This window comes from Tenebrio molitor, chromosome 4 (assembly GCF_963966145.1).
Source record: "Tenebrio molitor chromosome 4, icTenMoli1.1, whole genome shotgun sequence".
NCBI classification, from domain to species: Eukaryota; Metazoa; Arthropoda; class Insecta; order Coleoptera; family Tenebrionidae; genus Tenebrio; species Tenebrio molitor.
In genome coordinates, this window is record NC_091049.1 from 8,905,269 (window position 1) to 8,924,030 (window position 18,762).

At 37.7% G+C, this 18,762-nt stretch overlaps 2 protein-coding genes and 1 long non-coding RNA gene across 12 annotated transcripts in view; 1 reads left to right on the top strand and 2 right to left on the bottom strand.

Annotated features, from left to right (window-relative positions):
• The window catches only part of LOC138129042 (uncharacterized), a 208,482-nt gene that overhangs the window by 168,657 nt on the left and 21,063 nt on the right, over positions 1-18,762 (bottom strand). The gene's annotated exons all lie outside the window — the stretch shown is intronic.
• On the bottom strand, positions 388-18,749 carry snsl (snustorr snarlik). 6 transcript variants are annotated; one of them, XM_069045293.1, is made up of 4 exons: positions 2,041-2,177; positions 1,849-1,978; positions 960-1,040; positions 388-912 (listed from the first exon to the last, which is right to left on the bottom strand). In XM_069045293.1, exons 2-4 carry the CDS (start codon positions 1,907-1,909, stop codon positions 470-472), a joined length of 585 nt encoding a protein of 194 aa, XP_068901394.1. In that variant the 5' UTR covers positions 1,910-1,978; positions 2,041-2,177; the 3' UTR covers positions 388-469. The 6 variants fall into 6 exon arrangements, with proteins under 6 accessions (XP_068901394.1, XP_068901396.1, XP_068901393.1 ...); XM_069045295.1 differs by having other exon boundaries at positions 2,031-2,049; XM_069045292.1 differs by lacking the exons at positions 1,849-1,978; positions 2,041-2,177 and adding an exon at positions 18,594-18,749.
• The window catches only part of LOC138129021 (mitogen-activated protein kinase-binding protein 1-like), a 31,360-nt gene continuing 16,920 nt past the window's right edge, over positions 4,323-18,762 (top strand). For 3 of the 5 annotated variants that reach the window (XM_069045269.1, XM_069045266.1, XM_069045274.1), the window contains exons 1-2: positions 4,323-4,482; positions 11,485-11,719. In XM_069045269.1, coding sequence (XP_068901370.1) covers positions 11,630-11,719 — 90 coding nt within the window. In that variant the 5' untranslated portion in view covers positions 4,323-4,482; positions 11,485-11,629. Of the gene's footprint in view, positions 4,483-5,035; positions 5,189-11,484; positions 11,720-12,224; positions 12,249-18,762 lie in introns of those variants that run through there. The other 2 variants (XM_069045268.1, XM_069045272.1) reach the window with 2 other exon arrangements.

The window sequence follows — 18,762 nt, forward strand, 5'->3', positions numbered from 1 at the left end:
AAAACAAAGATTTTGATCTTCAACTCACCTGCCTCGATTACAACTTAACTTAACAATACTTTTTAAACTGTTTTGGATGATTCGTAAGATAAACACAGTCAAATTTTGTGAATTAGCGAGGAAGATTTGAACAAATTTTTCGCTCTTGACAGTCGCGCTACCTCTGACGTTGTGGCCATCTGTTGTTACTAGTTCAAAGTTCCGTACAGCGACCTGCACTTCAGCAAATTTACACTTTTTGTAACATTTACAACACAAAATATAATTAAAACAATTCAATTTATTCCGACTAATTAAAATATAATAAAATGAAAGCTTCGAGCTGTTGAGTTAATTGAGTAAAATGAATTGTGTGTACAGAGGGCGCCTGTGTCGAATCAAAACGTCTCCAATTTTGAATTTTTATTCCCCACACTACATGTCATTACTCCTCTTTGGCTTAATTACAATACAACTAAATGGCAACCGGTCACTCTTTCTTCACTGTCGTGGTCTCGACTTCACTTTCACTTTCTTCCGTCGTCGCCTTGGCTCGTTTTTCTTTGTACAATTCGGTCAATTTCAGGGTAGAATCGTCCGGGATCACCGATTTGGCGTCAATTTCGCCAAGGGCCAGACCCGGCTTGGCCCCCGAGGGCAGCTGCGCCGCTTGGGGCTTCTTTTGGCGTACGCTTTTGCTCCAGGCTTCCAACCATCTGCCGCCGTCTGTATCAGAAATCTGCTTGTCTTTCTGCCTTTGCGCGTACAAAGTGTCAGAAAAGGTGTCGGCGGTGTTGCGCTTCCTGTTATTGTCGCCGCCGCCACCTTGGTTGCCCAAAGGCTGGGTGTACTTCTGTGGACCGAGCTCCACCATAACTTGGAAGTCGGCTCTGTCGCCCAGTCGGAAGCCCCATCCGATTCTGGAGTCGGTTCCTGCAAGTCTTGATCTTAAATGGTGCAAACAGGGTGGTAGAGATTACCTTTCTTCAGTACGGGAATGTTGGAGTAGATTACTGACAGGATGGTTGGAATTTCATCCGGGACTATCAAAGAGTGAGCCACTGAAATCCAAGTCAAGGTTACAATTGATGAAAACACACTGATTGCGGAATAGGCTTCACGTGAGAGTAAAAGTGAAAAACTCACCAAACATATGGGAAATAAAAGTGAAAAAGACTAAGCAGAATCTCATTTTGTACTGTTATGTAACATGTAATTAAAAAATAATTGTTCACTTGTCTGTGTTAAATTCACAAAATTCTTGCACTTCACTCCTCTCTCACATACTGCTGGCATTGGAGTGAGGAACCCATTATTGGGGTCACATTATATTCAAACTTTCACTTGTTAAGAAAGTATTGATACAGCCGTGTCTCTGTTGTAAGGAAAACCCAACGCCAAGCCTCAAAACTGATTTCTTTTCTCGATTAATAGTAAAACTATTAAAGTGGGTAGTTTCTTCATTTTATAAGAGAAGGGCGTAATTGAGATATTTCAAGGTTTACTATTTTTTGTGTTGCTTTTATGCAATGCAAAACGAGTTGAGCTTATGTAAAACATAAATAATGGTGTGACTCACTGAAATGGATTATTGAAGAATTCACTCGATTGAGCAACAACACATAAAAAATGTATTTATTACACTATTTACGTTCCACACGTGTAATCACGTGTAGCTGTTGACCATCCCGATTCTACTTATTAATCCGCTATTGGTATTAAATCAAAAATTTTCTTTTCATTTGCAACTAACCTAACCTCACTTTTTGTCCTCTTACTTTCTACGACCTCAACAATCTCACTTTCATGAATTTTTACCACAGATGCATTACACAGATATTTGCTTTAAGGAGTGTGTTGCAAATTTACCTTCTCTTTCGTCGGTGAGGTACAAAATGCGATTTTCTCCATGAAACTGACATTTCAACATTTGACATACAAAAACCAACACGATAGTGACTTTCTTTGCGATGCGAAAATAATCCAGGAATTACAAGATCTGCAAAATTTGTGTTTGCTAACTTTCTGATATTGTGTTTCGTTGTATTTACTTAAATGTACCTAAATCAGCTGTCAGGGGTTAACCTAAACGTCAGACGACTGTCACCTGTCACAACTCACAACACAAGACAGGGACGGATTATTGGAAATTTATTCCCAAGCCCAGATCAACACAAATTATTATTGATTGAAACCTTTTCCTTTTGCTTGTAGAAGATGAACTACATTTACATCTACATACGGCCCTCAAGGGCATACATTAATTTTTCAAAATTATTTTAATTAACATTTTTATCATATACAAAACTAACCTCACTTAATTTTTCTTGTTTTTACTTTACTTTCTACTATTTCAACTGTCCACTTTCATAATTTTTACCATACATGTATAAGCGTACGTTTAAGTGCAAGTAATTTGTCTTCTCTTTCGTCGCAATTAACATTTAATATCGTGCGATCCATTAAATTTGTTATTAGAGTTGGCGCTAGAAGTGCGAACGCATGTCTAGTTTTGAACTATGCTATAGCGACAAACGTCACATTTAATGACAATTGTATAGTGGCGGCCGGGGAAAATGGGAATGACTTTAATTACTTTGGGTTTGGGCTGTATTTAAATAAATCTGTTCTGTAATGGTTATCATTATAAAGATTTACGACAGGGACCGATTTCTTTGAATACCTGTGTTCTTAGAAGGAACGATTTAAGAAGGGTTTTGTTTGCAGGTGGTGACAGGCAAAAATTTGGCCCTATCGTAAATCTTTATAATGATAACCATTATAGTTTTATTTGAATACAGCTCAGAGTGATTTAAGTCATTCTCATTTTCCCCGGCCGCCACTATAAACCAGAAAATGGCGAATTAAGATTCGAGGAATTAAGAAGAAAAGTTACAATAGTAATGTTTATTTTATTAAACAATGTTACAACAGATGCTGAAAGTGTTCACCATTTTGTTTTAAGCACAAACGGGCCCTTCGTTTAACTCCACTGATAACATTTTGTAACATTAATTTATATCCTGTTCACGTTGGATTGAACATCAGTGGTGCAAATCGCACACATTTGGCATTAACTTTCATATGAGTTGTCATAGTAACAGGTCAGGTCATTTGCACCACTGATTTTCACTCCAACGTGAACAGATATTATACACAAATAAGTGTATCGATTCAAAAAGACCTACGGCTTCAGTTCCAGCGCCAAATTTAATAACAGATTTAATGGATCGCTCGATATCTATATTTCGTCGATAATTGTCACACGGTTAGTCTCAACTGTCAAACTTATGTCATAATAATAATAAAAGAGTGACCCATTCATAGAAATTAGTAGCTCAAAATGGCAAAATGCTAAAAGATATTTGTGTCGTCTCAAATTATTTATATTGGAAAAAATTCCTAACTTCACTTTTTTTACAACTTCGTTCATAATTCATTTGTGACGTCATGTTTAGGAAACTGTCAAGTAAAGTAACTACATATTACAATTGCCAGTCTTTTCGTTTTTTTTTGAGATTTTTCGAAAGATTCCCACATATTAAAGTAAAATTTTAAATATTTCCCATTTTATGCTGGCTAAAAACTGTCAGAAATATAAACGTATAACGTACGCCTCTCTTGTCACCCTCATTCATTTTCTCCGTTTTTAATAAATTAGAGCATCACTTCCGATTAAATTTTATGTGCCCTCTATCGTCCATAAATAATCGAAAAGTACCGGAGACAGGATGCATCCCTGAGGAGTCCCATATTTCAGTCTTAAATTGCCGACGATATTTTCCGTATTGCCGTGAATTCTATATTGATCCCTGGAGTCCAACTCATCCTTTTTTCACCTTTCCTCCTAACCAATCATTTGGCAGGACTCTTTCACTTATACCTCCTGTCAAATTATCCTGTATTTTATTCAGGCTATGGATTTTTTATTTAACAAGCATGACTTATGTAACCAACAATACAAGCATTTTCATTAATTACGCAATGCAGTTAAAAGCTGCGACCTACAACAAACACATAATCACGTGATAATTCTTGAGAAAATTAATAACAATAAAACAACTGATTAATTTTTAAAACTTCATTAAATAGAAATACTGCAGAATGTTGCTCGAGAAGTTTGTGCAACACAGCCCTCTCTGTCCTTGTTTGTTGCATTGTCAGTCCGATCTTTCAGCTGTCAGTGGCCAATGTTGTAACATTAGACACCACTTATCTCATTCCAGATGTCTTGACACATTTAAATTTATTTTCACTATCGGTTATCAGTCCAATGAATTTCTTTCATCATTTTGTGTCACTGATTTGGTGATGGATTGGAAAATCCAACAATGACGTACCTGACCGATAAGATTATTCGACTATAAACATTTAAACTGTCGAGAGAAGTGGTAACAAGAAACGTGCGTCGCATTATAACAGATAGTTCCCAATATGGCGTCGTCTTGTTTGTGTCAGTGAGTGTTGTGGTGTTTTAACGTGATTAAATTAAAACTTAAATAGGTGAGTGTGATTTTAATTAAGAATCAACGTCAACAAACACTGCGCGTCACGATTTTGGCCGTCGGTTACGTCCCAGTCGCACCGCTCAATTTCAAAAATCAATCGTTTTTTGCTAGGTTAGTTTTTGTGACACCACCTCGGTAATTCGTTTTTCTCCAATAATTTACGTAATTGGCTCCAATTATGTAAAATCGTCGATTCGCCTCGTCATCGGCCAATCAGTGCGGCTCTTTCGCCCCCAATAATCGATGCGACCCCATTAGGCCCTACCTAGCATTTGCATGTTTGCACCCCCCACGGGGCGCGTCGAGCTTTGACCCCCAACAAAACAAACACGAGCGTGTTCAGTCGAGCCGGAAGTCGGGACCGTTTCTCACAGGTTTGTTGTACTTTCGGGGGATGAGACACGACGGTGGAATGGGCCGTTACGAAACTGGTTGACCGGTTTTCCAACATTGGAAAGGTCGTGCCGCGTTGTACTAGTTGAGTCGAATAAACAACACTATTGTTTTATGCTCGATTAAGTGGAAAATTACGGTTTCTGATGGGGCCAGAATGCAGGCAGAGGCAGGGCCGAGATGCGTCAGTTGCGGCCGAGCACTCGGGCTTAGGGGGCGCGGACAGGAAGCAGAGACAAACTGATCGAGTTCGAGTCAAATTCGATGTTGAGTGACCACAAGTAGTGCCCCTGGCGGATAACAATTGCGTAAGTAGGGACGTTACTCGTTTGTTTAAAAATCATCAATGCCGAATGTCAGAATCAGACAAAGACCCAGAGAATCGGTTTCTTTATTGTTATTGTTATCACATTGTTGGCAGAGGTTGGAAAGAACGGGGACAAAAATAATGCACAAAAGACGGAGACGGTCGTTATGAATTTATGACGGAGCTGGAGATTATGGTTATCCTTTCCAGACAAAAGAATCAAGAACGATTGAAAGTCCTTGTCGGCCCATATTAAAATAATCCTCGAGTTTTTTCTCTGACACATCCTGATCCGTATCGATTTCCATGAGGATTTGCAAACAAAACGTTTTACATTGATGCAAACAGTTCCGTTTTATTGGGGCAAGGATAATAAATCCCAGGATAAGTGCGGAATGATCGATGGTCATTTCGTGCAGTGTTCGGTTTTTGTTGCAAAGTTCATCCAAGCGTTCTCCTGTTGAATCGATCGGATCGGGCTATACAGGGTGTTATTAAAATGCGTTGACAAAATTTAAACAGTGAATTATGAATGAAACAACGGCTTCATATGGAAAAGGTTAACGCATCAAAAAGCAAATACGGGAAAAGCCAGGCGGATAGGCCTTGCAAAAACTTACTGATAATAAATTGATAAAATTCAGTCACGTCCTTCACCTGCACTGCAGTGCAGTAATCCGGAGTTCACGGACATGGTTCGAAAAGGAAATAGACTGCTTTGATAATTTCATATTTTTAAAATGTCACGTTTCTCACTTTTTTCAACAAGTTTTGATAAGTTAAAATCTTTAATAAACGAAAACCAAAAAAGAAGCTTCAAAAATAGTAGATTGTGCCATTAAGAGTAGAAGTGAGTCTTTTTGTGCTAAGCCCAGAAATTGAAGACCGAGACGAAATCGAGGTCGGCAACTGGGCGAAGCACACGAAGACCTATTCTGAATGCTTGTATAAAAATTGAAGTTACTTCTTTGCATTCTCCAAAATTTAAATCTTCCAACGGTAGTTGTTGTATGTATATTTAATACCTATACAGGTTTATAAATTATCCGATTTTCGACATTTCCCACTAACTCAATAAAATACAATAAAATATAATATAATAACTAAAACTAACTAACTAAATAAGACAATAATTCAAAACAATAACAAATTAGCAGCTTTCCAAATACAATTATCCCTCCCCACATATTGTCCCTCTTCTCCACTCAACCTTCTTCATCCATTCGATCCCTCTTCCGTCCTCATTCAACATTTCTTCTCTACTTTCCTCTCTCTCTCTCAATTCTACGCATTCATTCAACATATGTTCTATCGTCTCCTTTTTTTCTCCACACATCCTGCACACTCTAATCCTATCCTCATTCCAATATTTATTCTCTCTCTCCTCATTTCCACACCTAAATCTTGCTATTATCACTCTCTCCTTTCTACTCTCTCTTCCTAGGTACTTTGGTAGTTCTTCCGTTATTATTTTTTCATACTTCCCATTGTAGCTAGATTCCCTAATTCTCGTTCTTCTTTCCTGCACTTGCACATCTCTGTCTCTCTGCACCAATTCATATGTCATTGCTCTGCCTCCCTCTCGCATTCTTTCTATCTCCGCTCCTCCCACTCTTTCCATACCCCTTTTCCTATTTCTTTCCTTTTTTCTTTCAGACACTCTTGCAAAATTCTACACTCTCCTCTCTCTATCAACCTCTCCTCAAATCTTATTGCTCTCTTTCCTGCTTCTATTCTTATTCCATCCCTTTTTGTTTCCTCCATCACTATATAGCCCGGTGTCTCTCTATCTACTCCTAGCACCCATTTCAAATATTTTCCTTGCACCCCTTCCAACCCTTCTTGCTCTCTCCATCCCCATATTTCCGCTCCATACATCATCACGCTTTTCACCAGACTATCAAACATCATTATTCTCCTTCTAAAGTCATGTCCAAATTTTCTCTCTCCTATCCCCCATACCGCTCCTATTATCTTATTCGCTTTTTTCACTAACTCTCTCACATGTGCTGCTGCTGTATTTCTTTCATTCATCACATAACCTAAATACTTAAATTCTTTCACTTCTTCAATTTTATCCTTTTCCCATCTCCACTCATTTATTTTTCTCCTACCACCCCCCTTTCTAAACACCATCATCTTGGATTTCTCTACATTCACCGTCAACTTTTTCCTCCTCATATATTTCTCCATGTTTCCCAACATTTCTTTCATACCTTTCTCCTCTCTCGCTAGCACCACCAAATCATCCGCGTATGCCAAAGACCACACTTTTTCTTTGCCCACCACGACCCCCCCTGCCTGCCCCTTCCTGAACATCTCCTCTATATCTCCTATAAACGCTGCAAACAGGCTGGGGCTTAGTGGACAACCTTGTCTTACTCCCTTATACGTCTTGAAACATTCACTCACTCTTCCATCCACTCTCACTCTACTTATCGTCTCTTCATATATCTCTTCTATTTTTGTTACCAGATGCTCATTTATCCCTTTCTTTCTCAAGTATTCCCACAGTAAGTCTCTTTCCACATTATCAAAAGCCGCCTTCAGGTCTACAAAAAATGCATATATCTTGCTACCCCTCTTTTTTATCTCCTTTCCTATTATATGATTCAAGATATATACGTTGTCCATAGTCCCTCTGCCTTTCCTAAATCCCGCCTGCCCGTCTGGTAACGCACCCCGCTCATTCATTTCCTTCATCAGTCTTTCTTCCACAATCATCGCGTATACCTTATATGCCGTATTAAGGAGCGTGATCCCCCTGTAATTGCTGGCTGTATCCTTTTCTCCTCTCTTATATATGGGGCATATTATCCCCTCCTTCCACTCCTGGGGGAAGCCCTCTCCCTTCCACACTCCATTCATTATCTCTAACAACCTATCAACTTCCCTTTCAGTTCCATATATCCACGATTCGTTCTGTATACCGTCCCTCCCCGGTGCCTTTTTCCTTTTCAGTTTTCTTAGTTGTTGCTCTAATTCTTCTCTTGTTATCTCTTCTATTTCTCCCACTCTGTATTGTCTCTTTTCCTTTTCTTGTCTGTTTTCCTCACCCCCCAACAACTCACTGAAGTACTTTCTCCATTCCTCCATAGTAATTCTATCACTCACTATTTCTCCTTTTTTCTTTCTTTCCCTATTTATGTATCTCCACACCTCTTCTTCCGTCTTTATACCTTTCATCTTCATTTCTTCTTCCATCCGTTTCTTTTCCTTCTTCTCTTTGCATACTAATTTGTACCTTTTGCGTGCTCTCTTGTACTCTTCCTTCGTTGCTTTTTCTTTTTTCCAATTTCTTAGTTTCTTTCTTGCTGCTTGCTTCCCTTCCCTGCATTCTTTATCCCACCACTCGTTTTTCCACAGCCCCATCTTCTCTCTTATCTCTATCTCTTTTTTTTCTGTTGCATTTTTTACGTTCTCGCTCAGCTCCCTCACTTTTTCGTTTATTTCTCCTTCTTCGTATTTTGCCTCCCTAAGTCTTGCTCTATACTTTTCTTTTCCTTCTTCCGTCCAAATATTCTTCACATTTTTTTTTTTAACATCCTTCATACTTCTCTCTTTCTCTCTTCCTTTTGTCCTCACTTCCAATGGCATATGATCCGACTCCACTCTTTCTCCCACCTTAAATTCTTCTATTTTATCCCATGCTTCTTCATTCACCATAACATAATCAATAACTGTCTCCCCTCTCGATCCAATATACGTGTACTCCCCTTTCTCGTCTCCTATGCAGTTTCCATTAAGTACGTCCCATCCTCTTTCTTCTACTAAGCTAACCAGTTCTCTCCCTTCTGCGTTTTCTATTCCATCTTTTGTTGGTCTTCTTTCTATTGTTGCTTGTTGTTCTTCCATCCGCCTTCCTTTTCCCCCAATTCTTGCATTAAAATCCCCCCCAATCACCAGAGTTCCTTCTTCCTGCTCTTTTACTCGCTCTTCTATTATTCTCTTCGTTTCTTTCATACTTCTGCTGTATATTGTTACAATTCTCCATTTTCTCTGTTTTCTTTTTACCGTTCTTTCCATAAACCCTCTTTCTTCTTTTACTCCAGATCCGTTTTCTTCTTCCAGTCCCTTTTTCACACCCATTATTATCCCACCTTTCGCTCTCCCTTTCTTGCTTTCCCTCTCTGCATATTGACACTTCCACTCAAACTCTCTCGGCATTCTCTTTTCCAATCTTTCCCAGCCTTTTTCTTCCACCCACGTTTCTACCAATCCCACTACGTCAAATTCTCCCAAATACTTCCAAAACTCATTCTCTTTATTTTTTATTCCCGCTACATTCCAGAATACTATTCTTATTTGCTTGTTTTCTCCTTTATTCCTCTCCATGTTCGTTTTCCCTTTTCTGCCCTGTCGTCTTTTTCTTACGCTCTTATTCAAAAATTTGCTGTATGTAACTTCCCGTTTTCTTCATCCCACCTAAAACCTTTTCCCTCTATCCATATCTTTTTATAACCCACTTTCACCCGCAGTCCTTTTTCTCGCTCTTCTTTGGCTAGCGTTCTTAATTTCTTCTGTGTGTCTCTCTCCTTTTTTGTCATATCATCTTCTATGTACACTCTCTTTCCTTTTTTTTCTCTTAGTTTCCTTTTATTTTCCATAACTTTCCGTTTTTCCCCCCAGCTCTCAAGTTCTGCCACAATCATTTTTCCTCCATTTATTTTATACATCTCTTTCACCCTTACTTCAACCTCTAATTCTGCCTTCATCCATTTTTCCAGTTTCTTCTCGTTCTCACATTCCACTTCATCCAGTCCCGTTACGACAATATTCTTTTTTCTCACTCTTTTTTCCTGCTCTTCCATTTTCTCCTCCAATTTTGTCATTTTTTCTTTTAATTCCATCTTTTCTCTTTCCCATTTTTCTTCCTTTTCACGCATCATACTTTTCAGTTGTTCCAATTCCCGGCTCATCTTCCGATTCTCCTCCTTTATCTCCCCTACATCCTCCATAATTTTTTCCAACATCTTTTTCATTTCCTCATCCATTGCCTTTTTAACAGGTGATCTTTCCACTTTTTTACTTTTCCGAAATGGGTTAATCCTCTCTTCTGATTCTCGTCCTTCTTCTCTTTTCCTTTTGTGATCTTCGTCTCTCTCGCTTTCACTATCACTTTTTTTCATTCTACCTCGTTTTTACTTGCCGCTTATCTTATCGCGCGCCGTAAAACAGGTCCGCTCGCTTCGACTGCTCGAATCGGACTCCCTCTTCCAACGGTAGTTTTAATTCATAGTTTTCGACTACACTTTTCAAATTTTTTTTAAATCGTCTGGATTCTAGGTGGGAAAACTTGAAGGAAGCAAATACAAAGGTGTTCTTGGTGTTAACATCACACTTCAAAAATTCTCTGTAAGACGTTTTCTCCCATTCTCCAACTCTGCTCTAATTTTTTAAAATTTGGAAACCCGCTCTCCTTTCCCGGTGCACCAGAAAATAGAACGACAAAATTTCGCCAGTCACACCGGCGTGACAATGGTGATGCGACGGTAAAAGAGTGTTATTAGAATGTCATTCCAAATTTAACTCGCGTTAAATTTAAATTTCACGTCCAACGATCCAGATTCGTGTTGCAACCGATAAATCGTTTTTTAAATAAATAATAAAATCGCACCGGAACGATATCATCCAATCCGGACGAAACAAAACGATCATCTCGATAAATAATAACGAGCAGCCAGTTCACAGGAGCCGATCCGCACACGGTAGTCGTCGCGCAAATCAAATAAAAATCTTATAAATATTTACACAAGTTATATAACGAATTAACGTTCCCATTCACAACGGTTTTGTTTGTGATTTGCGACCTTAATTATCAAATTAGGTGGTGTCCTACACCTCCACTCTTTAATTAACCGCCATTATCAGCAGATATATGTAAATGTTTGCGCACGGTTTTAATTGGGAAATAAAGGCGAAGGTATCGTAGTCGCGGCCTCCGTTTCGGGTCATCCTAGGAAACGAACAACGGACGATAAAAACAGACAATAAACTTGCATTCGTTATCGTTTCCGCTTCCGTCTGCCGACCTAGCCCCACAAGTTCGTCAGTCTAGAAGTGACGGCTCTCGTAAAAATAACAAAACGAGTTAGACTTCACCTTGGTGACGTCACCGAAGACCGTATTGTTCATTGTCAAGTGGAGCGCTCTTAATGGCGATAATGATAGGAAAAAAAAAGGAGACGCATCCGAACAATCGCTCATTGTTATGTTAGATCGAGATAATGAAAAGTATTTTTTATTTTTATTTTGTGTGTGCGTGCTCTCTCGATTTGCTTGTTTCACCGCCGGCAGATTCCACCAACGGACCCGGTGAAGGTGGGGATTCAGATAATCAATCTGTATCGATGATCGATCGAGGAATGACGAGAAAAACGTGTCGCCGTTCACGTTGACCGACCGCCTCCGGTGTGTGGTTTTTGTTGTCCTGCGGGCTCCGATGGAAGACTACGAACGAATGGCGCAGGGGAAGGTGATCAGGGCGCCGTCGCTCAAAAGGGGAAAGAACGAAGAGAGGATCACGGATAGGGTGAGTGTATTGTTGGTTGCATAAGTGATACAAATAGTGTCTATGGTGTTTGTGGGGTTTTTTTTCGGGACAAAAGGTCGCAAAGTGCACCGCGACGTGACGCATTTTCGAGATCACGTCCTGGACGTGTTGTTTTATTTGGTTTTTATTTTTCCTTTCCGGGGGAGAAAATCGAGCGTACGTCGCGCAGTTTCCGAGAGGAAGTTGATGGAAAAGTAATTTAATTTTTGCGAAATGTAGATGAGACGAGTAGATGTGGTGGGAGGGTTGAATTTTTTACAAGCCAGAGTAGATAGATGTTGTAGATATTATAGATTTATTTATTTTCGGGGAATTTTATCTGGGAATTATCGTAATCAGCTGATCCGATGGAAGGAGATAAAAGCGAGATTAGATCAAGAGATAAATGTTTGTTTTCGTGTTGGGTGCATTTTTAACAAAGCAGTGTTTGTTCTTGATCTACGATAAACAGTTTGGCATTGGAGTCTTTTTATGTGGGACTTGAGTTCCGTGAGAGGCAATGAAAACGGTGAGCTAAAAGTGACGCTGTACGGAGTGTTGTCGAAAAGTTTTTGTATCGATTCCGATTTAGCCGAAGAATTAATTTTATTTTTCAAAAAATTCTAGATTTTCAACAATCGGAACAAAAATTCTACTCTTTTTGAGTCACTTCAGAAACAAGATTTTCAAAAGTTTCACTTGCTCGGTCGAAACGTGAAAATCCTATTCATAAAATATATCGGGTGTTCATTTAAATTTATCCTCAAAGTAAAGCAAAAAGTGAGGTTAGATTTAAACAGCTGATCCGTGATCTGTAATCCGTGGTGCGTTCACAATTGGGTCTTCTACGCCTACTTTGAGGATTAATTTAAATGAACAAATAATGTAACCAACAAAAAAAGGGTTATGTAAAACAAAAGTTCTGGAAACGTGCCGCGTTACTTAATGAACTCTCACTTGTTAAGTTTGCCATTTATGTGGATTTTATTTTATACAACGGTTTTCACTCGGAGAGCACAATATTTATGACTATTTCCGAAATGGAAACGAAGAAAGTGGTGACTATACCATACTTTACACAACTTTGTTCGTTGGAGCTTGAGTAAAATCTCTCTTGATCACGGATGTTAGTGTGATTGAAGCCTACCGAGTTTCAGAATTTTTGGACAATTATTAAACGTGTAATCGCAAAAATGGTAAGTGTTGGACCACCCTGTATACGCCGTACGTTTTCAGAAGTTTTGTTTGTCATAGCCGTCCCCTATTTCTTTTTTTTTTATTGATCATGTTACATTGAATCTCTTGACTGCTTTAATAACCGGCAAGAAACAATATAAAATATTAAAATATCGAGCGATAAAAATACTTTGTAATCGAATCATCCATGGATTTGAATCCGTATGTCTTTTGCGATTGATATGTCGAGATCGAACCTGTGTTTCAAGCTGTGTTTATTGCAGCGTGGATTTCAAGTAACGACATACGATTTCGGATTCATGGATAAATCGATTACAAATTAATTTGATCGCTCTTTACATATTTGAGGATATCGACGAAAAAGAAAAGTTGGAGAAATTAAAAAAAAAAGGTTTAATATGTATTTACAAATTTTGAGAAGTTCAGAAAACAGATCAGTGTTTGCTGATGAGACATTTGTTTACCACAAAAGAGTCGATAAACATAATGACAGTATATGGTTGAGGAATGAGGAGTCCTTCTGGAAATTGTGCATTGCTCATCAAAAACCGGAAGAACCCTTCTCGTTTTTGTTCGGGGACAACTTGTAAAGACATTTTTTAATGAGGAGTAGAATTTTTTGTCCTGGCACATAGAACCAATTCAAACTAAAAACAAAACAATTTTTGAATTTATCTTTAGAGCAAAACGACCACTGTCCTCGCCCGATCCTAATCGGGTAAATGGTAGGGAATAAAGCTTGTTCAAAACCAGAAGAAGTTTGTAGTCCTTATAAATGTGCTTATACTCCTAAGTTATAATTAAAGTATGTAGCAGTAAAATTTAAAAAAAAATTAGAAAGTTGTAAAGTACACAAAAACTATAAATGTGTATTACAAAATTGAAAATTCACTTTTCTACTGTTAATTTACAGTCTCAAGCGAAAATATAAGTCAAGGTTGGTCAGGTCACGCTGTATAATTTGTTGCAATTTTGCGAAAATGTTTTTTGGAAAAATTTATGGATGTCAATTTTGGGTGTTCCAGCACCAGATTTTTTTGTGGTGATGTTTATGTTGAAAAAATCAAAATACTTTATTTTATTAGAAATTAAAGGTTTTGACCATCATAAATAAATGGCGACCAAGAAAATCTAGGAACATTATATTTTTTTCTGTAATTGATTCAAAAAGTTGATATTTACGCATAGTTATCCATGCGTGAAGTGGGTCATTTTCTTACATGTATGTATTTTTTTTACATTGTTAGTAAGATCGAAACCATAGAAATCATACATAACCTTTTCTGTTTTTCACTTCACGGACTGTTTTTTATTAGTTACCTATAGCAACATGGTCACTGCGTTGATATTTCAGATTTCCTCCAAAATTTTGAATTTTAAAATGTAGTTTTGACAGCAATTATAGAAAAAATATTGTTTATATTTCGTGCGTGAAGATGTTTTTTGTGCATTCAAAGGCTTTTAGTGCCTCGACCTGCGTCTCGGCGTAAAATACCTTTTCATGCACAAAAAACACTAATTTCACGCACTTAATGTAAAAATAACTATCAAGAGTGTTTTGAAAAATTTTACAAAAGCAGGACCATCCCAATTATTACATGAAACTAAATAACAAACCATTATAATGTTGATCTTGCACCCGTGCGAAAATAATATTAGATATCGGTTGGTTAAAAAAAGAAAAATTATAGAGCTTATATTAATAACATAATTACATAAACATTTTTGTTTTATAATACAAAAATTTCCGATAATATTGCGGAATCTGGAAAAGTGCCCCGAATGCTTGCAGCGTTTCCACGTTGAATGGCAAGGGAAATCCTCTCGAAAAGGAATTTCTTTGATTTTGAATCGCCTGATTCCGCGATAAGTCGGTTTCCGATGACATTAATGAAATCGATGGCTTCTTTGCACCAAGGGCCTAAGGTTTCAAATGCTAAACCTTTAAACACGTAGTTTGACGAAATGATTGAACTATATTTGCTATGTTTGCGTTTGCAAGCCATTTCAGCGGCAGAACCTGAGACTTCAGATGATTTCAATACGTAACTGTCTGCAAGTGTATCTACAACAGTGACGTCCCAAACCAAAGGTTGACCTTTAATCCACGGTACTAAAGTCATCCCATCTGGGCGTTTTCCGTCATCCCGAGACAGTCCGTTTGGTTCTAAAGTTGAATTCACATGAATAGAAGTTAAAGACCGGTTGATAATGGAATTAATTTCAGTGTGTCTTGAAAATCTACCACTGCTTTTGAAACAACTTAGACCGTGGGTGCCAATTTCGTCAACTTTCGCATTGCATTTGCAAATATGAGGTGTACAAAGATTACAACCCAATCTTAAACCAATACAAACTTGGAAGGAAGTGTTATCTAAAAGAGTACCAATATTAGGGGAAGGTATTGCATGTAACCAAGATCCTGATTCTCTGCATTGCAAAGCTTTAAAACGAGCCAAGTCTCTAGGTGAATTAAAGATTAAGTCGTTGGCAATTATTCCTTTGATATTAATATTATCCCAATTCTTCTGAAATTGTGGAATTGTTGGTATTTCGTTCTGATTTGCTACACCCCAGACTGCTAAAGCTTCATCATAATGGTGAATATTAAGCTCATTATCCTTTGAGTTTAGTAATAAAGAAACAAGCTTTTTAACCCCATTAATTGAAGATAGGAAAGCAGGGAGGCAAATATCGGAAATGCGACGAATTCCCAGACCACCAAATCTAACCGGTAAAGTGGACTGACGCCATTGTAAATAAGTTAAACGTAAATTAAGTATTCTCTCTAAACAAGACTTTAAAGAAGAATCAATTGAATTAACATAATTAGAAAATTTCCAAAATGGAGTTGTTCTTAATAAAAAATTAAATTTTGGTATGAAAAGACAGTTTTTGATTAAAGTATAAGCCACGTGTCTGTTAAGGAGTTCAGCTTTGTTTAAAAGATTTTCAACTGTAATTATAGTTTTTTCGACGGTGTTTTTGAAACCTTGGTCAAAGATTGGAGAGCCTAAAAGAGATAAACTTTCTCGGTCACAGATTTTAATGCCTGGTGCTAAATTTTGAAATTCCTTTATGACTTTTAAATCTGTGTCTCCAGAACAGCAAAAGATCTCGCATTTGTTAAAGTTTAATTCAAGGCCAATTTCCTGAGATAAATTTATAACTTTTTTAAAGTCGGATAAAACTACTTCTGGGTAATCAGCTAAGGTTCCATCATCTAAATACCATATATTCATTTGAGAATCCAAAGATAAAATAATTGGTTGAATCGCAAGACTAAAAATCATGGGACCGCAGGGATCTCCTTGCTGGGCTCCAACAGAAGAAGAAATTAAATGATTACCGAAAAATAAAGTTGAAGGATTTCTATAGCATTGATAAAGATAAGGGTACAGAAGTGGGGTATGACATTGGACTTCTTTCAGAATACAATCCCGTTCGACTGAGTTAAAGGCATTTTTGAAATCTAATTTAAGAAGAACTTTGCCACGGTTTTGATCGTTATTAACAAAGGTTCGTGTGGTATGAATTGCTGCTTCGCATCCTAGTTTAGTTGCAACTCCAAGTTGATGTGGAGATAAATACGAATTTACAATATTTCGACTTTGAAAACAGGCTAGCTTTGAGGTCAATCTTCGCAAACAGTTTCCGATAGCGATCGGTCTAAGTCCTCCATCTTTCTTGTTAAGGGCACATAAAGACGCACCATACAATAAATGGCAGATTTCTGAAGGAAGTTGCCCAGATAATAAAAAATTGCACAGTTTGGTTAACGCTCTTAGTGCCTTCTGACCTGCTTCACCCGCTGACAAAGATATGATATCTTTCAAGTATTGTGGTCTCATGCCATCTAAACCTGGTGAAGAACCGGCAGGAAATGAATTTATAGCTTCTCGAACGTTTTGCTCATTGACTATTAAACTAATGTCTCCTGGTTTGAAAGGGTCTGGGAAAAAAAGTTCGCGAGATGGTGAAGGATGTTTTTTTTTAAGTTCTTCAGCAACATCTTCGTTGAATGAAGCTAATGAGTCATCCGAGGACAATAATTTAACAGCTCCTCTGATATCAAAATCGGCTACTTTTGCTTCTACTTTCTTAGCTAATGATAAATTTGTACGTTTCTTAGAACCAGTTCGTATTTGAGGTTCTTCAAAATTAGAAAGATTTTCTTTTATATGCTTATTCAACGACTTATCAGATTTCTCTGCTACATTGAAAAAGAAATGTTTGCTGCAAATGTTTTTTTTTTATCAAAAATTAAAATAAAATGTGTGGGTATTACGTAAAAAGTGGAGAAGAATTTTTTTTAAGTGAACAAACTGGAAAATGAAAGTTATTTAATTTCCACGAGTTGTGGTGGTTTCAAATAAAAAATTCTGGGGAATTTTTTTTCGTACGCAAAATGATAAAAATGTAGTTAACAAATGTTCGCTAAAATAAAACGTTCCCCATCATTCTTCGTAGTGTATCAATTATTCATAGAGACATAATAAAAACTATGACAAAATGATGATCTCAAAGTCAAAACAAGAAATTGTAATTGCATGCGTGGATGCATAATGTAATAGTCTTAAATAATTCAAACAGGTTTTCGAAAAGAATTTATCGTCAAACAGATTAGCCAACATGATCTCTAGTCTGCAGGTTCTAGAAAAAAGTTTCTACTGGTTTTGAATAAAGTTCAGTATTGTTTGTATTTTGTTGTTTACATTCATTTTTTATTTATGTTTAGCACCGTTACGAAATAACACCCACGCAGTACTTTTTTATGTAACATTTTACAAACACGCTTGTTGAATTATCTAATTAATTGAATCGTGTAAATATTGGTCCAAGTGAAATTGCAAATCTAAAAAAAAAAATCATTTGTTTGACGATCACATGTTGGTTTAATAAACGAAAGGAAAAATTGAATAAACATTCGACGAACTTTGCGTGTTTGTACTTTTCATTGTGTCAAGAGTGTGATATGAAGGAAAAAAATTCGACACAGCAAGGTAGAAACAATAATATGGATAGAACAGTGTGTTGGCTTTTTTGGGGGTGTCGCAAGGGTTCGTACTCGGTCCCGTGCTTGTGCGTGTCTTGAATATAAAAAGTGCATTAAAAATCGACAAAAACAATATACCTAACACATGTTACATATGAAAGATACCGAATTGGAGGTATGGAGGAAGACAATCTGGAGGCGAGAAAAATGAGAGAGTAGAACAAGGACGAGAGCAATAATTTCGGAAAGTAAGAGGTATATTATTAGATCAGCGGATATGTGGAAGGACAACGCACGTTGACTGTCAGTCATCTGTTATCTGAAAGACATATTACGATGACTCTAACGCGACTTTCGACAAATATTTTTGTCTCGTTGCGGGAACAATACGAAAACAAATTAAACGTAATAAGGCGAGTCAACCCACACACGAAACTTTTTTGATCAATTTTGTTTACGTAAAATTGTTGATCCTACCTTTTTATATTTTTTCAGCGTCTGACAGCGTTTTAATTTTTTTTCCAAGCCCGAGTGATTCACTCACGAAACACTTACTTATCAAAATGATGGAAATTAAATGGCTCGCGTGCGTCGGGGTCGAGGTCGTAAATCTTAATTATTTAATGTTCCGACGTTTCGGATCTTTTTGAAGCGTCATTTCCTCCGCAACGCCGGCCTCACCTTCCTCCCATCGGAGATTCCAGAGATTTCCCGCGAATTCCAATTTCCCCGACACCACTCCGGTGCACCACCTCCCGACTCGGCCGTCGCCGTTGACCATTTTCGATCCCCGACTGCGGTCACGTCGCAGGATATCGCGGCGCACACCCATACAAGCAATAGGAAACGT